At 49.7% G+C, this 23,953-nt stretch overlaps 1 protein-coding gene across 1 annotated transcript in view; it reads left to right on the top strand.

Moving 5' to 3' along the window:
* Positions 1-6,849: 6,849 nt before the first annotated feature.
* Positions 6,850-23,953, top strand: part of kcnk18 (potassium channel, subfamily K, member 18) — a 34,682-nt gene continuing 17,578 nt past the window's right edge. Inside the window, exons 1-2 of the mRNA XM_038821733.1 lie at positions 6,850-8,214; positions 8,434-8,589. Of these exons, the coding sequence (XP_038677661.1) occupies positions 7,926-8,214; positions 8,434-8,589 (445 nt within the window). The 5' untranslated portion in view covers positions 6,850-7,925. The remainder of the gene's footprint in view (positions 8,215-8,433; positions 8,590-23,953) is intronic.

Below are 23,953 nucleotides of genomic sequence, written 5' to 3'. Positions count from 1 at the left end.
ATCTACCAGCACTGGAGTGCGGAGGTGGCGAAGCGGCGGGCCGGGTTGGTGCTTCATGCTAAGCAGGTCAGGTTTGGAATGCTGGAGCCTGCGCGCCTGTGGGTGACATACAAGGATCGGCACCATTACTTTGAGTCCCCGGAGGAGGCGTGGGCCTTTATACAGGCGGAGAAGCTGGACTCGAACTAGGGCCTGGGGACATACTTTGGCCGGCGTTGTTTCCGCTGTAGCTGTTTTGTTCCAACTGTTTCAACTTTTTTAACTTCGACATGTGTGTTATGTATGCTGGTTTTCTGTTTGCTCTGTTGACGGGTGGGTTTTACCTGGAGGTGGGGAGTGTTGGGGGTTTGTGTTCTATAGTTCTCTTCTGTACGGGGCTGGGGATTGAGGGGAAATTGGATTTTGGGGAACTGCGTCAGAAGGGTGGGGTGTGGCAGTGTGAAAGCGCAGGCTTTCCTCTGGTTTCCCGCGCTGCAGGGCAGGGGGGGGCGGAGCGGGAGGTGGGGGCGTGGCCTCTACTAGTTTTCTTTCACACGCTGCAGCAATGCCAAGGAGGTGTGGCAAGAGGGGTATGACCCCATGCCGGGAGGGGATAGGTTTTGGCGGGAGCTGCCGGGGTCAGCAGAAGTCAGCTGACTCACGGAAGTACCATGGAGGGTGCGTCGCGGCTAGGAGGGGTCCTAGCCTTGGGGGGGGGGGGGGGGGGGGGGAATACCAGGTTGCTGCTGGAACGACTAGGAAGCCGATGGGGGCCGGGGGGGGAAGAGGAGAGGCACTATCGCCATGGGGAACGGGTCGAGCGGGGTGTGCTGGCCTGGGGCGAACATCTGCCAAGCTATGGCTAGTCGGCGGGGGAGGGTTGCCCTCTGATCCGGCTGATTACCTGGAACGTGAGGGGGCTGAACGGGCCGCTTAAGAGAACCAGGGTGTTCTCCCATCTAAGGGGGTTGAAGGCGGACGTGGCTATGCTCCAGGAGACCCACCTGAAGGTGGCGGACCAGGTCCGTCTGAGGAAGGGGTGGGTGGGGCAGGTTTATCATTCAGGATTGGACGCGAAGAACCGGGGGTGGCGATTCTAATGGGGAAGAGGGTGGCGTTTGAGGCGGCTGAGGTGGTGTCGGACAAGGAGGGCAGATATATCATGGTGAGGCTGCAGGGAGCGAAGGTGGTGCTGGTGAACGTATATGCCCCGAATTGGGATGATGCTGGCTTCATGAGGCGATTGTTGGGCCGCATCCTGGACCTGGAGGCTGGGGGCCTGATCATGGGGGGAGATTTTAACACAGTGCTGGATCCCACACTAGACCGGTCCAGTTCAAGGACGGGTAGGAGACCGGTGGCGGCCAAAGTGCTGAGGGGATACATGGACCAGATGGGAGGGGTGGATCCCTGGAGGTTTGGGAGACCGAGTGCGCGGGAGTATTCCTTTTTCTCTCACGTCCATAGGGTTTATTCCCGGATAGACTTTTTTGTCCTGAGCAGGGGATTGATTCCGAGGGTGCAGGATGCCGAGTACTCGGCCATAGCGATTTCGGACCATGCCCCGCACTGGGTTGATCTGGAGATGGGAGAGGCGCGGGACCAGCGCCCGCTCTGGCGCCTGGATGTGGGGATGCTGGCGGAGGTTGAGGTGTGTAAGAGGGTTCGGAGAAGCATTGAGGGGTATCTGAATACCAATGATACGGGGGAGGTCCAGGTGGGGATGGTCTGGGAGGCTCTGAAAGCAGTGATCCGGGGGGAGCTGATCTCCATCCGGGCCCACAGGGAAAGGAGGGAGAGCAAGGAGAGGGAGAGACTGGTGGGAGAGCTTCTGGAGGTGGACAGGAGCTATGCGGAGGCACCGGAGGAGGGGTTGCTGGGAGAATGGCGCAGGTTGCAGGCCAATTTTGACTTGTTGACCACCAGAAAGGTGGAGACACAGTGGAGGAGGGCGCAGGGCGCGGTATATGAGTATGGAGAGAAGGCGAGCAGGATGTTGGCGCATCAGCTCCATAGGCGAGATGCGGCTAGGGAAATTGATGGAGTGACGGATAGGGGTGGGAATGTAGTGCAGAAGGGGACAGAAGTAAACGGGGTCTTTAGGGACTTTTACGAGGGATTGTACCGGTCGGAACCTCCGAGGGGGAGAGAGGGGATGGAGAGCTTCATGAACAGGCTATGTTTCCCAAGGGTTCAAGAGAGGCTGGTTGAGGGGCTGGGGGCGCCGATAGAGTTGGAGGAGCTAGTCAGGGGGATCGGGCAAATGCAGTCAGGTAAGTCCCCGGGGCCGGATGGGTTCCCGGCGGAATTTTTAAAACAATATGCGGACCTGGTGGGTCCCCTGCTGGTGCAAACCTTCAATGAGGCATGGGAGGGGGGGCTTTGCCCCCGACGATGTCGCGGGCACTGATCTCTTTGATCCTAAAACGGGATAAGGACCCCTTGCAGTGTGGATCATATAGGCCTATCTCGCTCCTTAACATAGACGCTAAGCTGCTGGCAATGATCCTGGCTACCAGGATAGAGGATTGTGTGCCAGAGGTAATTCATGAAGATCAGACTGGATTTGTCAAGGATTTGTCACAGCTCAACACGAATGTGCGGAGACTGCTCAATGTTATCATGATGCCGGCAGTGGAGGGGGAGGCAGAGATAGTGGTGGCGCTGGACGCAGAGAAAGCGTTTGATAGAGTTGAGTGGGGGTACCTGTGGGAGGTGCTGGAGAGGTTTGGATTTGGGGAGGGATTCATCAAATGGGTGAGGCTGCTTTACGCGGCGCCGATGGCGAGTGTAGTCACAAATGGAAGGAGATCGGAGTATTTTAGGCTCTATCGTGGGACCAGGCAGGGGTGTCCCCTGTCCCCCCTGCGCTTTGCACTGGCGATTGAACCGCTGGCCATGGCGTTGAGGGAGTCAGGGAAGTGGAGGGGTCTGGTGTGTGGTGGAGAGGAGCACCGGGTATCGCTGTATGTGGACGACCTGCTGTTATATGTGGCGGAACCAGAGGGGGGAATGCCGGGGGTGATGGAGCTGTTAGCGGAATTTGGGGGCTTCTCGGGCTATAAGCTAAACTTAGGAAAGAGCGAGGTATTTGTAGTACACCCGGGAGATCAGGAGGAGGGAATTGGGAGGCTCCCCTTCAGAAGGGCAGTGAAGAGTTTCAGGTACCTGGGGGTGCAGGTGGCCAGGAGTTGGGGGGCTCTTCATAAGCTTAACTTCACCAGACTAGTGGAACAGATGGAGGAGGAATTTAAAAGGTGGGACATGGTGCCGCTATCGCTGGCGGGCAGAGTGCAATCCGTCAAAATGATGGTTCTCCCGAGGTTCTTGTTCCTCTTCCAGTGCTTGCCCATCTTTATCCCTAGGGCCTTTTTTAAAAGGGTGACCAGCAGCATCATGGGATTTGTTTGGGCGCATGGCACCCCGAGGGTGAAGAGGGTCTTCTTGGAACGGAGTAGAGATATGGGGGGGGGGGGGGGGCTGGCGTTGCCCAACCTCTCGGGGTACTACTGGGTGGCCAACGTGTCGATGGTGCGTAAGTGGGTGATGGAGGGGGAGGGGGCAGCATGGAAATGGATGGAGAGGGCGTCCTGTGGAGGTACAAGCCTGGGGGCCCTGGTAACGGCGCCGTGGCCGCTCCCTCCTACGAGGTATACCATGAGTCCCCGGTGGTGGCGGCTACCCTCAAGATTTGGGGGCAGTGGAGGCGACATAGGGGAGAAGTGGGGGGCTCGATGGAGGCTCCGTTAAGGGGGAACCATAGGTTCGTCCCGGGGAACATTGATGGGGGATTTCAGGGATGGTATAGAGCGGGCATTAGACAGCTGAGGGACCTGTTTATCGATGGAAGGTTTGCGAGCCTGGGGGAGTTGGAGGAGAAATTTGGGCTCCCGCCGGGAAACATGTTTAGATATCTGCAGGTAAAGGCATTTGCTAGACGGCAGGTGGAGGGATTTCCTGCGCTCCCCGCGAGGGGGGTGAGTGACAGGGTGCTCTCGGGGGTCTGGGTCGGGGCGGGGAAGATATCCGATATCTACAAGCTTATGTAGGAGGTGGAAGAGGCGTCAGTAGAGGAGCTGAAAACGAAGTGGGAGGGGGAACTGGGGGAACAGATCGAAGACGGGACATGGCCTGATGCCCTGGAGATGGTAAATTCTTCCTCCTCGTGTGCGCGGCTTAGCCTCATTCAATTCAAGGTGCTGCATAGGGCCCACATGACTGGGACGAGGATGGGTAGGTTCTTTGGGGGTGAAGATAGGTGTGTCAGGTGCTCGGGGAGTCCAGCGAACCATGCCCATATGCCCATATGCATGCCCGGCATTGGAGGAGTTCTGGAAGGGGGTGGCGAGGACGGTGTCAAGGGTGGTGGGATCCAGGGTCAAGCCAGGATGGGGACTCGCGATCTTTGGGGTTGGGGTAGAGCCGGGAGTGCAGGAGGCGAAAGAGGCCGGTGTGCTGGCCTTTGCGTCCCTAGTAGCCCGGCGAAGGATTTTGCTACAATGGAAGGACGCGAGGCCCCCAAGCGTGGAGACCTGGATCAATGACATGGCGGGCTTCATTAAGCTTGAGAAGGTCAAATTCGCCCTGAGAGGATCGGTGCAAGGGTTCTTTAAACGGTGGCAACCTTTCCTCGACTTTCTGGCTCAATGATAGGGTACTGGGACAGTAGCAGCAGCAACCCCGGGGGGGGGGGGGGGGAACGTTGATTATGTTTGCTTATTTTATTTAAATTTGATTTATTTAATTTTAATTTATGGTTAAGTTTTCTTGTTGGGGGGGGGGGGGGGGAGTGTGATACATGTGATGTTACGGTTTGGGGGAAATTGTGGGTGTTATGGGGCTGTTAGTTGCATATTACTGCTTGTTGCTATACTTGTTATATTTTTATATTTTCTGTAAAAAATTCCAATAAAAATTATTTTTTTTTAAAAAAGGGTTCTTTTTCAGCATGGCAGCCGGTGACGAGTGGTGTGCCTCAGGGGTTGGTGCTGGGACCACAACTTTTCGCAATATATATTAATGATCTGGAAGAAGGAACTGAAGGCACTGTTGCTAAGTTTACAGATGATACAAAGATCTGTAGAGGGACAGGTAGTATTGAGGAAGCAAGGGGGCTGCAGAAGGATTTGGACAGGCTAGGAGAGTGGGCAATGAAGTGGCAGATGAAATACAATGTGGAAAAGTGTGAGGTTATGCACTTTGGAAGGAGGAATTTAGGCATGGACTATTTTCTAAATGGGGAAATGCTTCTCTGGTCAGACCCCATTTGGAGTATTGTGAGCAGTTTTGGGCCCCGTATCTAAGGAAGGATGTACTGGCCTTGGAAAGGGTCCAGAAGAGGTTCACAAGAATGATCCCTGGAATGAAGAGCTTGCCATATGACGAATGATTGAGGTCTCTGGGTCTGTACTCGTTGGAGTTTAGAAGGATGAGGGGGGATCTTATTGAAACTTACAGGATACTGCGAGGGCCTGGATAGAGTGGACGTAGACAGGATGTTTCCACTTGTAGGGAAAACTAGAAATAATCCCAGACTAAAGGGACGGTCCTTTAAAACAGAGATGAGGAGGAAATTCTTCAGCCAGAGGGTGGTGAACCTGTGGAACTCTTTGCCGTGAAAGGCTGTGGAGGCCAAATCACTAAGTGTCTTTAAGACAGAGATAGATAGGTTTTTGATAAATAAGGGGATCAGGGGTATGGGGAGAAGACAGGAGAATGAACATGAGAAGAATATCAGCCATGATTGAATGACGGAGCAGACCCGATGGACAGTCACCTAATTCTGCTCCTGTATCTTATGGCTTATGGTCTTATGAATATGTTAGGAGCCCATGGCATATCACTGATATGGCCTCCTAATGAGGGCAATCCTCCCCCTCCTCCTCCGCCTCCCTCATCCAGCAGCTTGTTTTGTTCTGCGTGACCTCTTTTTGTACTGTATTCCTCCTATTACATTCACTGGGAGCAATTAGCTCAAAGTCAGCAAAATGTCCTTCAGCATCTGCCATACCGGTCACTGTAGACTTTTGCAACTGGAAACAACTATGAAAAGCACCAAAAACGTATGGAGTAAGAGCAATAGCCTGAAGAAATCGACCAGCAGCTACCCATGAGAGCATAAGCAAAATCTGTGGATGCTAGAAAGGGGCGGAATTCTCCGCTCCCCACGCGGCGAGGGAAAATCGCGGGAGGGCCTCCCGACGTTTTTTACGCCCCCCTGGCGACCCCAGCGATTCTCCGCACCCCCCCCCCCCCCGCCCCCGGCTCGGAAAAACCGGCGCTCGCCGTTTTTCACAGCAAACGGCGATTCTCCGAGCCCGATGGGCCGAGCGGCCGGCCCTTCACGCCCGTTTCACCACTGCAGCAACCACACCTGGTCGCTGCATTCGTGAAACGGGCGCCAGATGCCCGTTTGGGGCATCTAGGGGCCCGATTGGCACGGGAGCACCACGACTGTGCTCGGGAGGGGACAGGCCCGCGATCGGTGCCCACCGATCGTCGGGCCAGCGTCCAAAACAGATGCACTCTTTCCCCTCCGCCGCCCGGCAAAATCAAGCCGCCACGTCTTGCCGGGCGGCTGAGGAGAAAGACGGCGACCGCGCATGCACGGTTTGCGCAGTCTGCACGATGAAGTCATCCGCGCATGCGCGGGTTGGAACCGGCAACCTGCGCATGCGCGGATGACCTCACAAATGCGCTGTTTTGCACGACAAAGTCGCGGCCGGGAAAGACGGAGGCCCGCTCCTAGCCCCTCGGGTGGGGGTGAATTAGGTGCGGGGAGCGGGCTCCGAGGCCGTCGTGAACCTCGGCCGATTTCACGACGACCATCCCGATTTTTATCGCACCGATGGCACCGATGGGGATGTGCTTGCTGCTGCTGACCATGTGTTCAACTGTGGATATTTAAGAGCAGGCCTCAGCTGGAGATTTGAGTTTCAAATATGGCAATGTGGCACACTCAAGGACTTCATGGTCTGTCTGCTCTGCATACTTCTGGCTAACAATCGTTTTGCACACATTACCATCTGCACCAACAGGCAACTGGCATGTTTCACCAGAGGAATGAGCATATGTGCCGTGCATGGTATTTTGGAGCACTGAGGGCGTTCATAGCACCCATGAAGCAGGCACCAATGAGCCCAATTTCTCGCTGATAGATGTGTACAGCACAAGAAGGGGACAAAGCCACAAGGGACCGGTCCGAGGGCAAGTTAAGGCCCAAACCAAACTTTAAATAAATGTTTGTAAATAGGCGTTTTGGCCATGTTAAATATGTACACCAACTAAAGGAGAGGGTCACGGCCTCAGTTGTAGTGAAGATACTTGCTTGTGGATATGTGTGTTGAGTTTTTGGCGCGGTTTTGTAATATATATGTTGTTGGATATAAAAATGAAAACTCAATAAAATATTTTCATAAAAAGAGGACAAGGACAATTTGGCTCTTTGTGTCAGGAAGGATTTTTCAAGTCCCACTTTCCCCAATGTTCTGCCCTTCAAGAATTGTTGTAATTCTGTCAAGAAATAGATCTAACAAATAAATGATGATTTAAGTTAGTTTTCAAATAATTAAACTATTCCAATCGGAAATCTATTTTAATAACTGCCTAGCTCAGAGCTACATTTTTTCCCCTGCACTTATACAACATTTTTTTTACTGAAATGTGCCATTTGGATAAAGTTTTGGGCCATCTGACGGCAGGATGCTGCTGGCAAACACATACAAACCAGGTAGCTTTACTCTATCTGGAAGCTGGTAAATATTTCTTTTCACCAGTCCGCATTAAAGCTGCAAGGATCAATATTAATTTCTAGTAAATGCTGCTGTTAAGGCTGTTTGTTTTCTCCTTGGGGAGTTGAAAGCTCAGCTAATTTGCCAACAGCCTGAAGTCCTTCATGCCCATATACTCTCGGTGGTTATTTTAAGTGAGGCACTCTGTCTCGTGCAATGCGTTTAAAAGACAGAGACTCTGCTGCAGCTGACATTACCATCATTACATTGCCTCCGGCAAATGAGATGTCCACTCCGGAGCAAAATCCTGCTTCCAAATGCAAATTCCGGAGTCTCAAAGTTCTGAATACCATTCTTCCTCATTTATTCCTGGTCTTCCTCCTGGTAATGTACGCAGTCTTCGGAGCATTTCTGTTTGAGCAGCTGGAAAGGACCAATGAATCAGCAAAGAACTATGACAATTTTTTGAATGAGCTGTGGGAAATTGCCAACAAGACTCATGAAGGTATGCTGAATTTATCTTCCCTTAACTTTCCTTCAAACCGTTTAGCTAATTGCTTCAGTTTCTATAATTAATATCTGCCATGACCCCCTTCCTTGAAATTCAATTCTATGCTAAATAAAATATTATAATTGCATGAGGTTATAGTTTATATCATTCAACACCCCCTCCCTAAAAAATATATTTTAAATCAAAATAGTTGATGCATATCATTACTTGTAGGGAATGAAACTCAAGCTGGAAAAAAGTACTTCAAAGATGCAGTAAGGAAAAAACTGATGGATTTCCAAAGTTATTGGTCCACTCTTAAAGAAAATAAGAATCAGTGGAACTTTCTCGGTTCTTTGTTTTTCTGTTGTACCGTGTTCACAACTGTGGGTAAGTCTTTACAATGAGAATACTAATTTAACTTGCAACTTTCACAGGGGCAGTGGAGTCGGGGGGGGGGGGGGGGGGGGGGGGGGGGGGTTGAACTTGATCCTGTTTGTCATTTCCAAAGGCGGTCTGTGGATTGGTGTCACACTAGGTTCCCAGCTGACTTTGTGTTGATTTCCAGCTGATTATGTTTGGACACGTTTTAATTGCTCGGCACAACATCGAGGGCCGAAGGGCCTGTTCTGTGCTGTACTGTTCTATGATTATGTTTGGACACGGGCAGCACGGTAGCATGGTGGTTAGCATAAATGCTTCACAGCTCCAGGGTCCCAGGTTCGATTCCCGGCTGGGTCACTGTCTGTGCGGAGTCTGTACGTCCTCCCCATGTGTGCGTGGGTTTCCTCCGGGTGCTCCGGTTTCCTCCCACAGTCCAAAGATGTGCAGGTTAGGTAGATTGGCCACGCTAAATTGCCCGTAGTGTCCTAAAAAGTAAGGTTAAGGGGGGGGTTGTTGGGTTACGGGTATAGGGTGGATGCGTGGGTTTGAGTGGGGTGATCATTGCTCGGCACAACATCGAGGGCCGAAGGACCTGTTCTGTGCTGTACTGTTCTATGTTCTATGTTCTAATTCAAGCATCCAGTTCAAAATACATCACTCGCCCGGAGAAGGTGGCATCTATAATTGGTTTTCTTTTAAAATCCTTTCTTTCTGCCTGATCACTGTTTTGAACAGGCAGCCTTTAATGGACCGCTCTGACATCAGACCCCAGGGGAAAGAAATGCTGAGCCCCTTTTTTTGAATGACCGTTTTTTTTACTCAGAGGCTGGTAAATATATGGAACCCGTTGCCTGGGGAGGTGGTGGGAGCAGGTACGATAACGGCATTTTAGGGAAATCGAGACGAATATATGAATAGGGTGGGAATGGAAGGTTACGGACTCCGTAAGTGCAGGCGGTTTTAGATTAGGCATGTACCATGGTCAGCGCAGGCTTGGAAGGGCCGAAGGGCCTGTTCCTGTGCTGTATTCTTCTTTGTTCTTTGACCAGCACAGGGATGGTGCCAACATGTCAGCAAAATTAAATATCTCAACAGTATCCAAGGGGAATTTGTTCAGAACCATCAGTGATTCTCAGAGAATACAATCGGTGTGGAAAGGAAAACTGGAAGAGGAGGAGAGGGGTTAATTCGGGTGATGTCCACGTGCTTAAAACTGAAATAATGGCAAATCAATGGCGATTATGTTCCACATTCTAATCAATCCTATTTATTCTTAGTTTAATCCATCAGTAATCGGAGGATGGAAATTGTTGTTGGCAGTGATGTTGTGCAAAAGCTCCTACCAAGTTAACCATCCTGCTGTTTTAGTGGAGTGGGTGAGCAACAAAGCAAAGATAGGACTTTGGTACAGATGTTTGCATCGGTCAATATGCTGGCAGCGATTTCAATACTGAGTTTGATTTGTCTTATACATGCTGTCCTGGTGGCTGATTTGCTAAATGCACAATGTACTGTTATATACTTAGCCATGCAGCTCGATAGTTCCCACGGTCAATGTTGGATAATGCAGAGTTAGTTCAGGTGGTTTAATCAGGCACAGGTAAACCTGGACGGTAGAGAGTGAGAATTCCTGCCCCCGCTGGCTGTCCTGGCTGAAAATTGGGCATTGTTTCTGAAAGATGATAGGATTGACACAAGCTGCAATTGAATAATCTGCTGACACTCGCCGTCTAGGCTCATCATATGAACAGTTATTTGAATTGACGACTGAAGACATTCGATACATATGCATCTGTACCCAAACAAGAAATGGCTGCAGGAAAAGAGGGATTAAACGGCATAGTATTTAAAGCACTTTGTCAAAACCGCTTTGCAGCAAAGATTTCTGAAATTCACTGATCCAGTCCAGAGTTCCTAGCACAATAAGGTGCATCAGAATGTAAAGGATGTGCCACCCATGATTTTCGATTCATTAAAATTAGGGTTAAGCTTTGCAGCAAAAACACACATTTGGAGAACCATGGGCTGGATTCTCCGTCCCGCCGCACCACGGGCGAGATTCTTCCCTACCCGGCGGGGCGGGGTGTCCCGGTGTAGCGGAGTGGCGCCAACCACTCCGGCGTCAGGCCTCCCCAAAGGTGCAGAATTCTCCATACCTTTAGGGGCCAAGCCCTCACATTGAGGGGCTAGGCCCACACTGGAGAGGTTGGCGCCACGCCGACTGAAGCCAAAACCGCCCTCCCCCCCCCCCCGGCGTCGGGGCTGGCCGAAAGGCCTTCACCGGTTCGCGCATGCGCCGGTACATCAGCTGGCGCTGACGTCACCACCAGCGCTTGCGCGGTAGGGGGGTCTCTTCCGCCTCCGCCATGGTGGAGGCCATGGTGGCGGCGGAAGAAAAAGAGTGCCCCCCCCCCCCGGCACTGGCCCGCCCGCCGATTGGTGGGCCCTGATCGCGGGCCTGGCCACCGTGGGTCCGATTGTCCCGCGCCCACCCCAGAACCCCGGGGCCCCGCTCGCGCCGCCAATCCTGCCACCACCCGAGTTGGTTCAAACGACGGTGGTGGGAGAGGCCTCTCAGCGGCGGGACTTCAGCCCATCGCGGGCTGGAGAATTGGCGCGGGTGGCTCGCCGATCGGCGGGGTGTGATTCCCGCCCCCGCCAATTCCTGGGTGGTGGAGAATTCCAGCCACGGCGGGGGCGGGATTTGGGCCGGTCCCAGGCGATTCTCCGACCCTGCCCACATTTCTGCCCCAACCAGCCGACGGGATTCTCATTGTGGGGCAGTTCCACGCCATCGGAAAACCCCCGGGCGCCGGCAAAACGGAGAATCCTGCCAGCGGAGAATCATGCCCCATTTCTCTTTTGTTCACATCATATAGTGCATGTTTGTGTGGGTGTGTGTGAGTATGCATCAATGTGTGTGTGTGTGTGTGTATGTCAGTGTGTTTGTTAGTATGTGTGTCAGTGTTTATGTGTCAGTGTGTGTGTCAGAATGTGTGTGTCAGTGTGTATGTGTGTTTGTTAGAATGTGTGCCTGTATGTGTGTCAGTGTGTGTGTCAATTTGTGTGTGTATCAGAGTGTGTGTCAGTGCATGTGTCAGTGCGTGTGTCAGTGTGTAGGTGTGTCAGTGAGTGTGTATGTGTCGGTGTGAGTGTCATTGTGTGCGTCAGTGTTTTTGTGTGTCTCAGTGTGTGTAAGTGTGTGTGTGTCAGTGTTTCTGTGCCAGTCTGTATCTCAGCGTGTGTCTCAGTCTGTGTGCATCAGTCTATGTGTGTGTCTGTGTGTCTGCTTGTGTCTGTGTCTGTCAGTGTATGTGTGACAGTGTGTGTGTGTGTCAGTATGTGTTTGTGTCAGTGTGTGTGTGTCTGTGTGTGTGTGTGTCAGTGTGTCTGTGTCAGTGTGTCTGTGTCAGTGTGTCTGTGTCAGCATATGTGTGTCTGTGTCAGTGAGTGTGTGTCAGTGTGTGTGTTTTTGTCAGTAACTGTGTCAGTGTGTATTCCTGTGTATGTCAATGTAAGTGTGTCAGTGTGTGTGTGTGTGTCAGTGTGTGCGGCAGTGTGTGTGTCAGTGTGTATGTGTATTTGTTAGTATATGTACCTATGTGTGTGTGCATCAGTGTGTGCGTCAGTGTGTGTGTCAGTGTGTATGTGTATTTGTTAGTATGTGTACCTATGTGTGTGTGCATCAGTGTGTGTGTCAATGTATGTGTCTGTGTTTGTGTGTGTCAGTGTGTGTCTCAGTGTGTATGTCAATGTATGTGTCTGTGTTTGTGTGTGTCAGTGTGTGTCTCAGTGTGTGTATCAATGTATGTGTCTGTGTTTGTGTGCGCCTGTGTGTGCCTGTGTTTGTGTGTGTCTGTGTGTGTCTGTGTGTGCCAGTGTCTGTGTGTCAGTGTTTTTGTGTGTAAGTCTGTGTGTGTGTGTGTATGTCAGTGTGTGTATCAGTGTTTGTGTGTCAATGTGTGTGTCAGTGTGTGTGATTGAGGATGTATGTGTCTGTGTGTGTGTCAGTGTGTGTGTCAGTGTGTGGGTGTGTCAGTGTGTGTGTCAGTGTGTGTGTATGTGTCAGTGTGAGTGTCACTATGTGCGTCAATGTTTTTGTGTGTTAGTGTATCTCAGTGTGTGTGTGTGTCAGTCTGTGTGTGTGTCTGTGTCAGTGTCCGTGTGTGTGTGCCAGTGAGTGCCTGTCTATGTTTGTGTGTCTCTCAGTGTTTTTGTGTGTCAGTGAGTGTCTATGTGTGTTTCTCAGTATGTGTGTCTGTGTGTGTGTGTCAGTGTGTGTGTGACAGAGTTTGTGTGTCAGTGCGTAATTGTGTATGTCAGTATGTGTGTCGGTGTGTGTGTGTGTCAGTATGTGTGTCAGTGTGTGTGTGCGTCAGTGTGTGTGTGTCAGCGTGTCTGTGTCAGCGTGCGTGTGTGTTTGTCAGTATGTGTCTCAGCGTTTGTGTGTGCCAGTGTGTGTGTGTGTGTCAATGTGTGTGTCAGTGTGTGTGTGCGTGGCAGGTTGTGTGTGTCAGTGTGTAAGTGCGTTTGTCAATATGTGTGTCACTGTGTAAGTGTGTGTATCAGTATGTGCGTCGTTGTGTGCTTCAGTGTGTGTGGCAGAGTGTGTGTGTCAGTGTGTGTGTGTCAGTCTGTTTGCCTATTTTTGTGTGTTGATGTGTGTCCGTGTGTGTTGGTGTGTGTGTACCAGTGTGTATGTTTGTCTCAGTGTGTGTGTCAGTGTTTTTGTGTGTCATTTTGTGTCAGTGTGTGTGTCTCTGTCTGAGTGTCTGTGTGTGTGTGTCAGTGTGTGTGCGTGTCTGTGCGCCAGTGTGTGTGTGTCAGTGTGTGTGCGTGTCTGTGGGTGTCTGTGTGTGTCTCAGTGTGGGTGTCAGTGAGTGTGTCTATGTTTGCATGTCAGTGTCAGTGTGTGTCGGTTTGCCTGTGTGTCAGTGTGTGGCTTAGTGTGTGTTACAGTGTGTGTCTCAGTGTGTGTGTGTCTATGTTAGCGTGTGTCAGTGTGTGTGTGTGTCTCCATGTTTGTTTCAGTGTGTGTCTCAGTGTGTGTGTGTCTATGTTTGCATGTGTCAGTGTTGGTGTGTGTGTGTGTCTGTCTGTGTATGTGTGTCTCTCAGTTTTTTTGTGTGTCAGTGAATGTCTGTGTGTGTATGTCAGTGTGTGTGTGGCAGAGTGTGTGTGTCAGTGTGTAAGTGCGTTTGTCAATATGTGTGTCAGTGTGTGTGCATGTCTGTGTGTCAGTGTGTGCATGTCTGTGTGTCAGTGTGTGCATGTCTGTGTGTCAGTGTGTGTGTGTGTGTGTGTGTGTCAGTGTGTGTGTGCGTGCCTCTGTGTCAGCCTTTGTGTGTGCATCAGTGTGTGCATATGTGTGTGTGTGTCAGTGTGTGTGTCTATGTTTGCGTGTATCAGTGTCCGTGTGTGTGTGTGCCAGTGTGTGCCTGTTTGTGTGTTTCTCAGTGTTTCTGTGTGTCAGTGAGTGTCAGTATGTGTGTGTCAGTGAGTGTCTGTGTGTGTGTGTCAGTGTGTGTGTCAGAGTGTGTGTGTCAGTGTGTGCGCACCAATGTGTGTCTATGTGCCAGTGTGTGTGTCTGTGTATGTGTCAATGTGTGCATGTGTGTCAGTATGTGTCTGTGTAAGTCTGTGTGAATCAGAGTGTTTGTGTGTTTGTCAGTGTGTGTGTGTGTCAGTGTGCCTGTGTTTTTGTGTGTCAGTGGGTGTGTCAATGTGTGTCATTGTGTGTGTCAGTGTTTGTGTGTCAATGTGTGTGTCAGTGCGTGTATCTGTGTTTGTGTGTGTCAATGTCCGTGTGTGTCCCGGCGTGTGTGTGTGCGCCCGCGTGTCTGTGTGCACCTGTCTGTGTTTGTGTGCGTCTCAGTGTTTTTGTGTCAGTGAGTGTCTGTGTGTGTCAGTGTGTGTGCGCGTGTATATCTGTATGTATGTGTGTCAGTGTTTCTGTGTTAATATGTGTGTCAATGTGTGTTTGTCAGTGTGTGCATGAGTCTGTGCATATGTGTGTCAGTATTTTTGTGTTACTTTGTGTCAGTGTGAGTGTGTGCATGTCAGTATATGCCAGTGTGTGTGTCAGTGTTTGTGTGTGTCAGTGTGCATGTTGGTCAGTGTGTGTATGTCAGTGTGTGTGTGTGTATGTATGTTACAGTGTGTGTGTCAGTGTGTGCCTGTGTCAGTGTGTGCGTGTGAGTGTCAATATGTGTGCCTGCAGCGCCGGCCCTAGGGTTGCTGGCGCCCCGGGCAAGCTGAACTTCGGCGCCCTTGGGGGGGCGGGGCCGAGGGACGGGGGGGCGGGGCTGAGGGGCGGGGGGGGCGGGCCGAGGGGGGGGGCGGACCCGAGGGGGGGCGGACCCGAGGGGGGCGGGGGGGGGGCGGACCCGAGGGGGGGGGCGGGGGGGGGCGGACCCGAGGGGGGGGCAGGGGGGGGCGGACCCGAGGGGGGGGGGGGGGGGGGGCGAACCCGAGGGGGGGGCGGGGGAGGGCGGACCCGATGGGGGGGCGGACCCGAGGGGGGGGGGCGGTGGGGAGCGGACTGAGCGGGGGGGGCGGACCGAGCGGGGCGGACCGGGAGGGGCGGACCGAGCGGGGGCGCCTTGGGGGAGGGCGGCCACCGCGCATGCGCTGGTTGGCACCGGCCCAACTGCGCATGCGCGGGACCCGAGTCTCTGGCGCCCCCCGGCACATGGCGCCCCGGGCAACTGCCCGAGTTGCCGGTGCCTTGAGCCGGCCCTGTGTGCCTGTGTGTGTCAGTGTGCATGGCAGTCTTTTGTGTGTTATTGTGTGTCAGTGTGTGTGTCTGTGTGTCCCCGTGTTTTGTGTTTCAGTTTGAGTGCATGTGTCAGTGTGCATGTGTCAGTGTGTGTCGGTGTCAGTGTGTCAGTGTGCATTTTATTGTGTGTCAGTGTGTGTGCCAGTGTGTGTGTAAGTATGTATGTCAGTGTGCATGTGTGAGTGTGTGTCTGTATGTCAGTTAGTGTGTGTCAATGTCTGGGTGTGTGTCAGTGTGTGTCAGCGTGTGTGTCAGTATGCGTGCATCAGTGTGTGTATGTGTCTATGTATGTGTGTGCGTCAGTGTGTGTGCATGTCTGTGTGTGTCTGTGTGTCAGTGTGTTTGTGACAGAGTGTGCATCAGTGCATGTGTGTTAGTGTCTGTGTGCCAGTGTCTGTGTACCAGTGTTTGTGTATGTCAGCGTGTGTCAGTGTGTGTGTGTCAGTGTGTCAGTGTTTTTGTGTGTCAATGTGAGTGTATCTGTGTGTGTGTATGTGTGTGTGTATGTCAGTGTTTTTGTGTGTCATTCTGTGTTTGTGTTTCAGTGTGTGTCAGTGTATGTGTGTCATTGCATGTGTGTGTCAGTGTGTGCCTGTCAGTGTGTATGTGTCTCTGTATCTGTGTGCGTGCCAATATGTGTCTGTGTGTCAGTGTGTGTGTCTGTGTGTGTGTGTCAGTGTGCATGTGTGTCGGTGTCAGTGTGTCAGTGTGCATTTTATTGTGTGTCAGTGTGTGTGCCAGTGTGTGTGTGTAAGTATGTATGTCAGTGTGCATATGTGAGTGTGTGTCTGTGTGTCAGTGTGTGTGTGTGTCTCCATGTTTGTTTCAGTGTGTGTCTCAGTGTGTGTGTGTCTATGTTTGCATGTGTCAGTGTTGGTGTGTGTGTGTGTGCCTGTCTGTGTATGTGTGTCTCTCAGTTTTTTTGTGTGTCAGTGAATGTCTGTGTGTGTATGTCAGTGTGTGTGTCAGTGTGTAAGTGCGTTTGTCAATATGTGTGTCAGTGTGTGTGCATGTCTGTGTGTGTCTGTGTGTCTGTGTGTCAGTGTGTGTGTACATGCCTGTGTGTCAGTCTTTGTATGTGCATCAGTGTGTGTGCATATGTGTGTGTGTGTCAGTGTGTGTATGTGCCAATGTGTGTGTGTCTCAGTGTGTGTGTCAGTGTGTGTGTGTGTCAATGTGTGTGTGTCTCAGTGTGGGTGTCAGTGTGTGTGTCTATGTTTGCGTGTGTCAGTGTTCGTGTGTGTGTGTGTGTGTGCCAGTGTGTGCCTGTTTGTGTGTCTCTCAGTGTTTCTGTGTGTCAGTGAGTGTCTGTGTGTGTGTCAGTGAGTGTCTGTGTGTGTGTGTCAGTGTGTTTGTCAGCATGTGTGTCAGTGTGTGTCATTGTCTGTGTGTCATTGTCTGTATCAGTGAATGTCATTGTGTCTGTGTCAGTGTGTGGGTGTATGTCAATGTGTGTGTCAGTATGTGTATGTCAGTGTGTGTCTCAGTGTGTGTCAGTCTGTGTCTCTGTGTTTGTGTGTGTCACTGTGTGTCCATGTGTGTTGGTGTGGGCGTGCCAGAGTGTGCATGTGTCTCAGTGTGTGTCTGTGTTTGTGTGTGTCAGTATGCGTGCATCAGTGTGTGCATGTGTCTATGTATGTGTGTGCGTCAGTGTGTGTGCATGTCTGTGTGTATGTGCCATTGTGTGTGTGCTTGTCTGTGTGTGTCTGTGTGTCAGTGTGTTTGTGACAGTGTGTATCAGTGCATGTGTGTCAGTGTCTGTGTGTCAGTGTGTGTGTATCAGTGTTTTTGTGTGTCATTCTGTGTTTGTGTTTTAGTGTGTGTCAGTGCGTGTGTGTGTGACAGTGTGTGCCTGTCAGTGTGTATGTGTCTGTGTGTCAGTGTGTGTGTGACAGTGTGTGCCTGTCAGTGTGTATGTGTCTGTGTGTCAGTGTGTGTGTAGGTCAGCGTGTGTCAGTGTGTGTGTATCAGTGTTTTTGTGTGTCGTTCTGTGTTTGTGTTTTAGTGTGTGTCAGTGTGTGTGTGTGTCAGTGTGTGCCTGTCAGTGTGTATGTGTCTGTGTGTCTGTGTGTGTGCGTGCCAATGTGTGCCTGTGTGCCAGTGTGTGTGTCTGTGTGTGTGTGTATCAGTATGTGTGTGTGTAAGTCTGTGTGAATCAGAGTGTTTGTGTGTTTGTCAGTGTATGTGTGTGTCAGTGTGTATGTCTGTGTGTGTGTGTGTGTCAGAGTGTGTGCGTCAGAGGGTGTGTGTCAGAGCGTATGTGCCAGTGTGTGTCTCAATGTGTGTGCCTGTGTTTGTGTCTGTGTCAGTGTGTTTGTGTGTGTCAGTGTGTGCCTGTCAATGTGTGTGTCAGTGTGAGTGTGTGTGTCAGCGTGTGTGTCAGAATGTGTGTCAGTGAGTACGTGTGTTTGTCAGGATGTGTCAGTGTGTGTGTCAATGTGTGTGTGTCTGTGTTTGTGTTGTCAATGTCAGTGTGTGTCTGTGTGTGGCAGTGTGCCTGTGTTTATGTGTGTCTCAGTGTTTTTGTGTGTCAGTGTGTGTGTGTGAATGTGTGTCATTGTGTGTGTCAGTGTTTGTGTGTCAATGTGTGTGTCAGTGCGTGTATCTGTGTTTGTGTGTGTCAATGTCCGTGTGTGTCCCAGCGTGTGTGTGCACCCGCGTGCGTCTGTGTGCCAGTGTGCGCCTGTCTGTGCTTGTGTGCGTCTCAGTGTTTTTGTGTGTCAGTGAGTGTCTGTGTGTGTCAATGTGTGTCAGTGTTTCGGTGTTAATATGTGTGTCAATGTGTGTATGTCAGTGTGTGCATGAGTCTGTGTGTATGTGTGTCAGTATTTTTGTGTTAGTGTGTGTCAGTGTGAGTGTGTGCATGTCAGTATATGCCAGTGTGTGTGTCAGTGTTTGTGTGTGTCAGTGTGCGTGTTGATCAGCGTGTGTATGTCAGTGTTTGTGAGTGTATGTATGTTGCAGTGTGTGTGTCAGTGTGTGCCTGTGTCAGTGTGTGCGTGTGAGTGTCAATATGTGTGTCTGTGTGTGTGTCAGTGTGCGTGTTGGTCAGTGTGTGTATGTCAGTGTTTGTGAGTGTATGTATGTTGCAGTGTGTGTGTCAGTGTGTGCCTGTGTCAGTGTGTGCGTGTGAGTGTCAATATGTGTGTCTGTGTTTGTGTCAGTGTGCATGGCTGTGTTTTTGTGTCATTCTGTGTCAGTGAGTGTGTATGTGTGTGTCTGTGTTTTTGTGTGTCAGTTTGAGAGCATGTGTCAGTGTGCATGTGTGTCAGTGTGTGTCGGTGTCAGTATGTCAGTGTGCATTTTATTGTGTGTGAATGTGTGTGTGTGTAAGTATGTATGTCAGTGTGCATGTGTGAGTCTGTGTCTGTGTGTCAGTTAGTGTGTGTCAATGTCTGGGTGTGTGTCAGTGTGTGTGTGACAGTGTGTGTGTTCATGAGTTTCAAATCTCATTGTGCTGTGATTTCTGACAAAAAATAAGTTTCATGGGGATTACGATCGTTTTCTTGCCTGTCCTCCGGACTACATTCATGGGAACACTTCAGCTATAAAAATTAATATAAATTCAAACTAGTTTTAAAAGGTGGATCACAAACAAGAATAAAAGGTATACACTGCTATTGACTGATGCGCTGATCATTTAAGTAACAGGCAGCTGATCACATCTCCAAACAGCCGATATTGTCCAGGCAAAACTATTAAAACAGGGCAGGTTCACCTTCAACATTGTCCATTGAGGCACGCACATTACACCAAAATAAAAATAAAACAATCTAAAATTGTCGTCATCGCCCTTAAAACAAATAAAAATGTAAGGTGACCAACTTTTCAGATATCTCAAAACTGGCCTAATAAGGAAATAGTTTAATATCTGATACTCTAAATCCTTATTCCCTGCCTCCAGTATACTTTTGATTCAATCATCTTCTTCATTTTGAGTTACTTCCAGTGGCCCAAATGTAGGCGACTTGATTTGAAAGCAAGACTATAATTAAATAGCACAGATGCCTGTGTCAAAAATGTAATCATTTTGCAGGAGGTCACTGCTAATTCTTTTATACTGTATAATTTCTTGATATGGAGGTGGAAGTAATGCTGGAAAAGGGCAATTTAACTGAAGACACAATGTGCACAGCAACAATTGTACCAGCTAATATGGCACAGATAGGTAAGATAGCAACCACAATGTTAGAATGTTCTTAGCTGATGTAGAGATTTTGATTTATTTTGGACACATTTTTTAAAAACTTCACGCTTCAGTGAGCTTCTCTGAACCTATACCTCTCAAAGTGCATCTCATTCCTGCTAAAATGCATGCTGACCATAGAAACATATATAGAACAGTACAGAATATATCACAATACAGGCCCTTCAGCCCACGATGTTGTGCCGACCATTTATCCTAATCTAAGATCAACCTAACCTACACCCCTTTAATTTACTGCTGTCCGTGTGCCTGTCTAAGAGGCGCTTAAATGTCCCTAATGACTCAGACTCCACCACCTCTGCTGGCAGTGCATTCCACACACCCACCACTCTCTGTGTAAAGAACCTACCTCTGACATCTCCCCTATACCTTCCTCCAATCACCTTAATATTATGTCCCCTCGTGACAGCCATTTCCATCCTGGGGAAAAGTCTCTGGCTATCCACTCTATCCATGCCTCTCATCACCTTGTACACCTCTATCAAGTCACCTCTCTGCCTTCTTCGCTCCAGTGAGAAAAGCCCTAGCTCTCTCAACCTTTCTTCATAAGACATGCCCTCCAGTCCAGGCAGCATCCTGGTAAATCTCCTCTGTACCCTCTCCAAAGCATCCACATCCTATAAAGAGGTGACCAGACCTGGACACAATATTCCAAGTGTGGTCTAACTAGAGTTTTATAAAGCTGCAGCAAAACCTTGCGGCTCTTAAACCCTGTTAATGAAAGCCAACACACCATACGCCTTCTTAACAACCCCATAAGACCATAAGACATAGGAGCAGAATTAGGCCACTCGGCCCATCGAGTCTGCTCTGCCATTTAATCATGGCTGATAATTTCTCATCTCCATTCTCCTGCCTTCTCCCTATAATCACTGATCCGCTTATTAAACAAGAACCTATCTATCTCTGTCTTAAAGACACTCAGTGATTTGACCTCCACAGTCTTCTGCGGCAAAGAGTTCCACAGATTCACCACCCTCTGGCTGAAGAAATTCCTCCTCATCTCAGTTTTAAAGGATCGTCCCTTTAGTCTGAGATGGTGTCCTCTGGTTCTAGTTTCTCTGACCAGTGGAAACATCCTCTCCATGTCCACTCTATCCAGGCCTCGCAGTATCCTGTAAGTTTCAATAAGATCCCCCCCTCATCCTTCTAAACTCTAACGAGTACAGACCCAGAGTCCTCAACCGTTACTCATACGACAAGTTCTTCATTCCAGGGATCATTCTTGCAAACCTCCTCTGGACCCTTCCCAAGGCCAGCACATCCTTCCTTTGATAAGGGGCCCAAAACTGCTCACAATGCTCCAAATGGGGTCTGACCATAGCCTTTACAGCCTCAGAAGTACATCGCTGGTCTTGTATTCTAGCCCTCTTGACGTGAATGCTAACATTGCATTTGCCTTCCTAACTGCCAACTGAACCTGCACATTAACCTTAAGAGAATCATGAAGGACTCCCAAGTCCCTTTGTGCTTCTGATTTCCTAAGCATTTCCCCATTTCAAAAATAGTCTATACCTAAATTCCCCCTTCCAAAGTGCATAACCTCACACTTTTCCACATTGTATTTCATTTGCCACTTCATTGCCCACACTCCTAGCCTGTCCAAATCCTTCTACAGACCCCTTGCTTCCTCAATACTACCTGTCCCACTACAGATCTTTGTATCATCTGCAAACTTAGCAACAGTGCCTTCAGTTCCTACTTCCAGATCATTTATGTATATTGTGAAAGGTTGTGGTCCCAGCACAGACCCCTGTGGCACACCACTAGTCACCGGCTGCCATCCTCAGAAAGACCCCTTTATCCCCACTTTCTGCCTTCTGACAGTCAGCCAATCCTCTATCCATGCCAGGATCTTACACTTAACATCATGAGCTTTTAACTTATTTAACAGTCTCCTATGTCGCACTTTGTCAAAGGCCTTCTGGAAATCTAAATAAATCACATCCACTGGTTCTCCTTTGTCTAACTTAATTGTTACCTCCTCAAATAACTCTAACAGATTTGTCAGACACGACCTCCCTTTGACAAAGCAGTGCTGACTCAGTCCTCTTTTACCATGCACTTCCAAGTACTTTGCAATCTCATCTTTAATAAGAGACTCTAAAATCTTACCAATGACTGAAGTCAGGCTAACCAGCCTATAATTTCCCGCTTCTGCCTCCCTCCCTTCTTAAACAGTGGTGTTACATTAGCCACTTTCCAGGGGATTCTGGGATCCTTCCTGCCTCCAGTGCTTCCTGAAAGATCATCACCAATGCCTCCACAATTTCCTCAGCTATCCCTTTTAGGAACCTGGGGTGTAGTTCATCCAGTCCCGGTGACTTATCCACCTTCAGACCTTTCAGTTTCCCCAGAACTTTCTCCTGAGCAATGGTCACTGCACTCACCTCTGCCCCCTGGTTCTCCTGGAGCTCTGGCATCCCACTGGGGTCTTCCACCGTGAAGACTGATGCAAACTAACTATTCAGTTCTTCTGCCATTTCTTTGTTTCCTATTATTACTTCTCCAGCCACATTTTCCAGTGGTCCAATGTCTATTTTTGCCTTTCTCTTACCTTTTATATATGGAAAAAAATTCTTCCTATCTTCCTTTATATTACTAGCTAGTTTTCACTCATACTTCATCTTCTCCGCCCTTATTGCTTTTTTAGTTGCCCACTGCTCACTTTTAAAGGCTTCCCAATCCTCTAGCTTTCCATTAATTCTCGCCACTTTGTATGCATTTTCTTTAGCTTTTATGCCGTCCTTGCATCCCTCGTCAGCCATAGATGCCTTGTCCTCCCCTTAGCATACTTCCACCTCCTTGGGATGAATTTCTGTTGTGCCTCCCGAATAATGCCCAAAAGTCCCTGCCATTGCTGTTCCACTGCCTTCGCTGCTAGGCAATTTTCCAATCAACTCTGGCCAGCCCCTCCCTCATATCTTTGTAGTTACCCTTATTTAATTGTAATACCGTTATATCTGATTGCAGCTTCTCCCTCTCAAACGGCAGGGTAAATTCTATCATATTGTGGTCACTGCTCCTAAGGATTTCTTCACCTTAAGTTCCCTAATCAAGTCTGCCTCATTACACATCAACAAATCCAGAATTGCCTGTTCCCTAGTGGGCTCTGTCACAAGCTGCTCCAAAAAACCATCTCTTAGACATTCCCCAAATTCCTTTTCTTGGGATCCACTACCAACCTGATTTTCCCAGTCCACCTGCATATTCAAGTCCCCCATGATTATTGTAATATTGCCTGTCAGTTAAGTCAACAACTAATAAAGTGAATGGACACACAATTCCCAGCGTAACTATATGTTTTGTGTGCACTGGAGAACTTTTAATAAAAAGCAATGGCAGTAAAATTATCAAACTCTACTGCGATTTATATGATTTGGATGATGACATCCTCAAGAGTTTCAATGTTACGTTAATAGTTTTTTTTTAAATGACTGGTTTGCCAGCTCAAAACATTGCTGAACAAATATTTCTGACCAACTTGTGACACATCTTGGTAGAAGTAGAAAATAGCTGAGTGTCTGGGTTGCTGAGCTTGGTTCCAAAATAATGCAGCTGGTGAGGAAGATTCACAACTCAGTCAAACCTTCTGTGGCTGCCTCAGTAACGTGACACTTGAACTCGATTGATTGATTGACTTATTGTCATTGTACCTAAGTACAGTCAAAAGTATTTTTCTGCGGCTAAGGGAACGTACACAATACATACATAGTAGACAAAGAAAATAAAACAAAGAATACACTGACAATTGGTACATCGACAAATAGTGATTGGCTTCAATGCGGAACAAGGGCCAAACAAAGCAAATACATGAGCATGAGCAGCATAAGGCGTCGTGGATAGTGTTTGAGTGTTCTCGAGAGAGGCATGTCATACCCCAGGGCAGAATTGATGAGTGATCCATCAGCCTGGTTCACTCATGGAATCTGAAGAGAAGATTTGTCACAGGGATTCATCCCACCCAGCTTCACATAATCCTGTAAACGCTACCTGATAAGTAGATCATAACTGTAAAGGTGTGGCCTGGTGGCACAGGGGATAACTTCTGCCTCACAGCGCCACAGGCTCCAGTTTCCTGCCACAGTGGGCGGGATTCTCCCGCAATTGGCGGGATGGTCTGCGCTGGCGCCAAGAACGGTGTGAACCACTCCGGCGTCGGGCCAACAGGACGTCCTCCGCACCTCCGGGAGCTAGGCCGGCGCCGGAGGGGTTGGCGCATACGCAGAACCGGCGGTGTGGTTCCGCGCATGCGCAGACCGGCTAGTGTGTTCCTGCGCATGCGCAAGGGGTTCTTCTCTGCGCCGGCCATGGCGGAGCCCTACAAAGGCCGGCGTGGAAGGAAGGAGTGCTCCCACGGTACAGGCCCGCCTGCAGATCGGTGG

Source organism: Scyliorhinus canicula, chromosome 16 (assembly GCF_902713615.1).
Source record: "Scyliorhinus canicula chromosome 16, sScyCan1.1, whole genome shotgun sequence".
Classification (NCBI taxonomy): Eukaryota; Metazoa; Chordata; class Chondrichthyes; order Carcharhiniformes; family Scyliorhinidae; genus Scyliorhinus; species Scyliorhinus canicula.
Note: the sequence above shows the minus strand (reverse complement) of the source record. Positions and strands in the feature narration are given on the sequence as shown.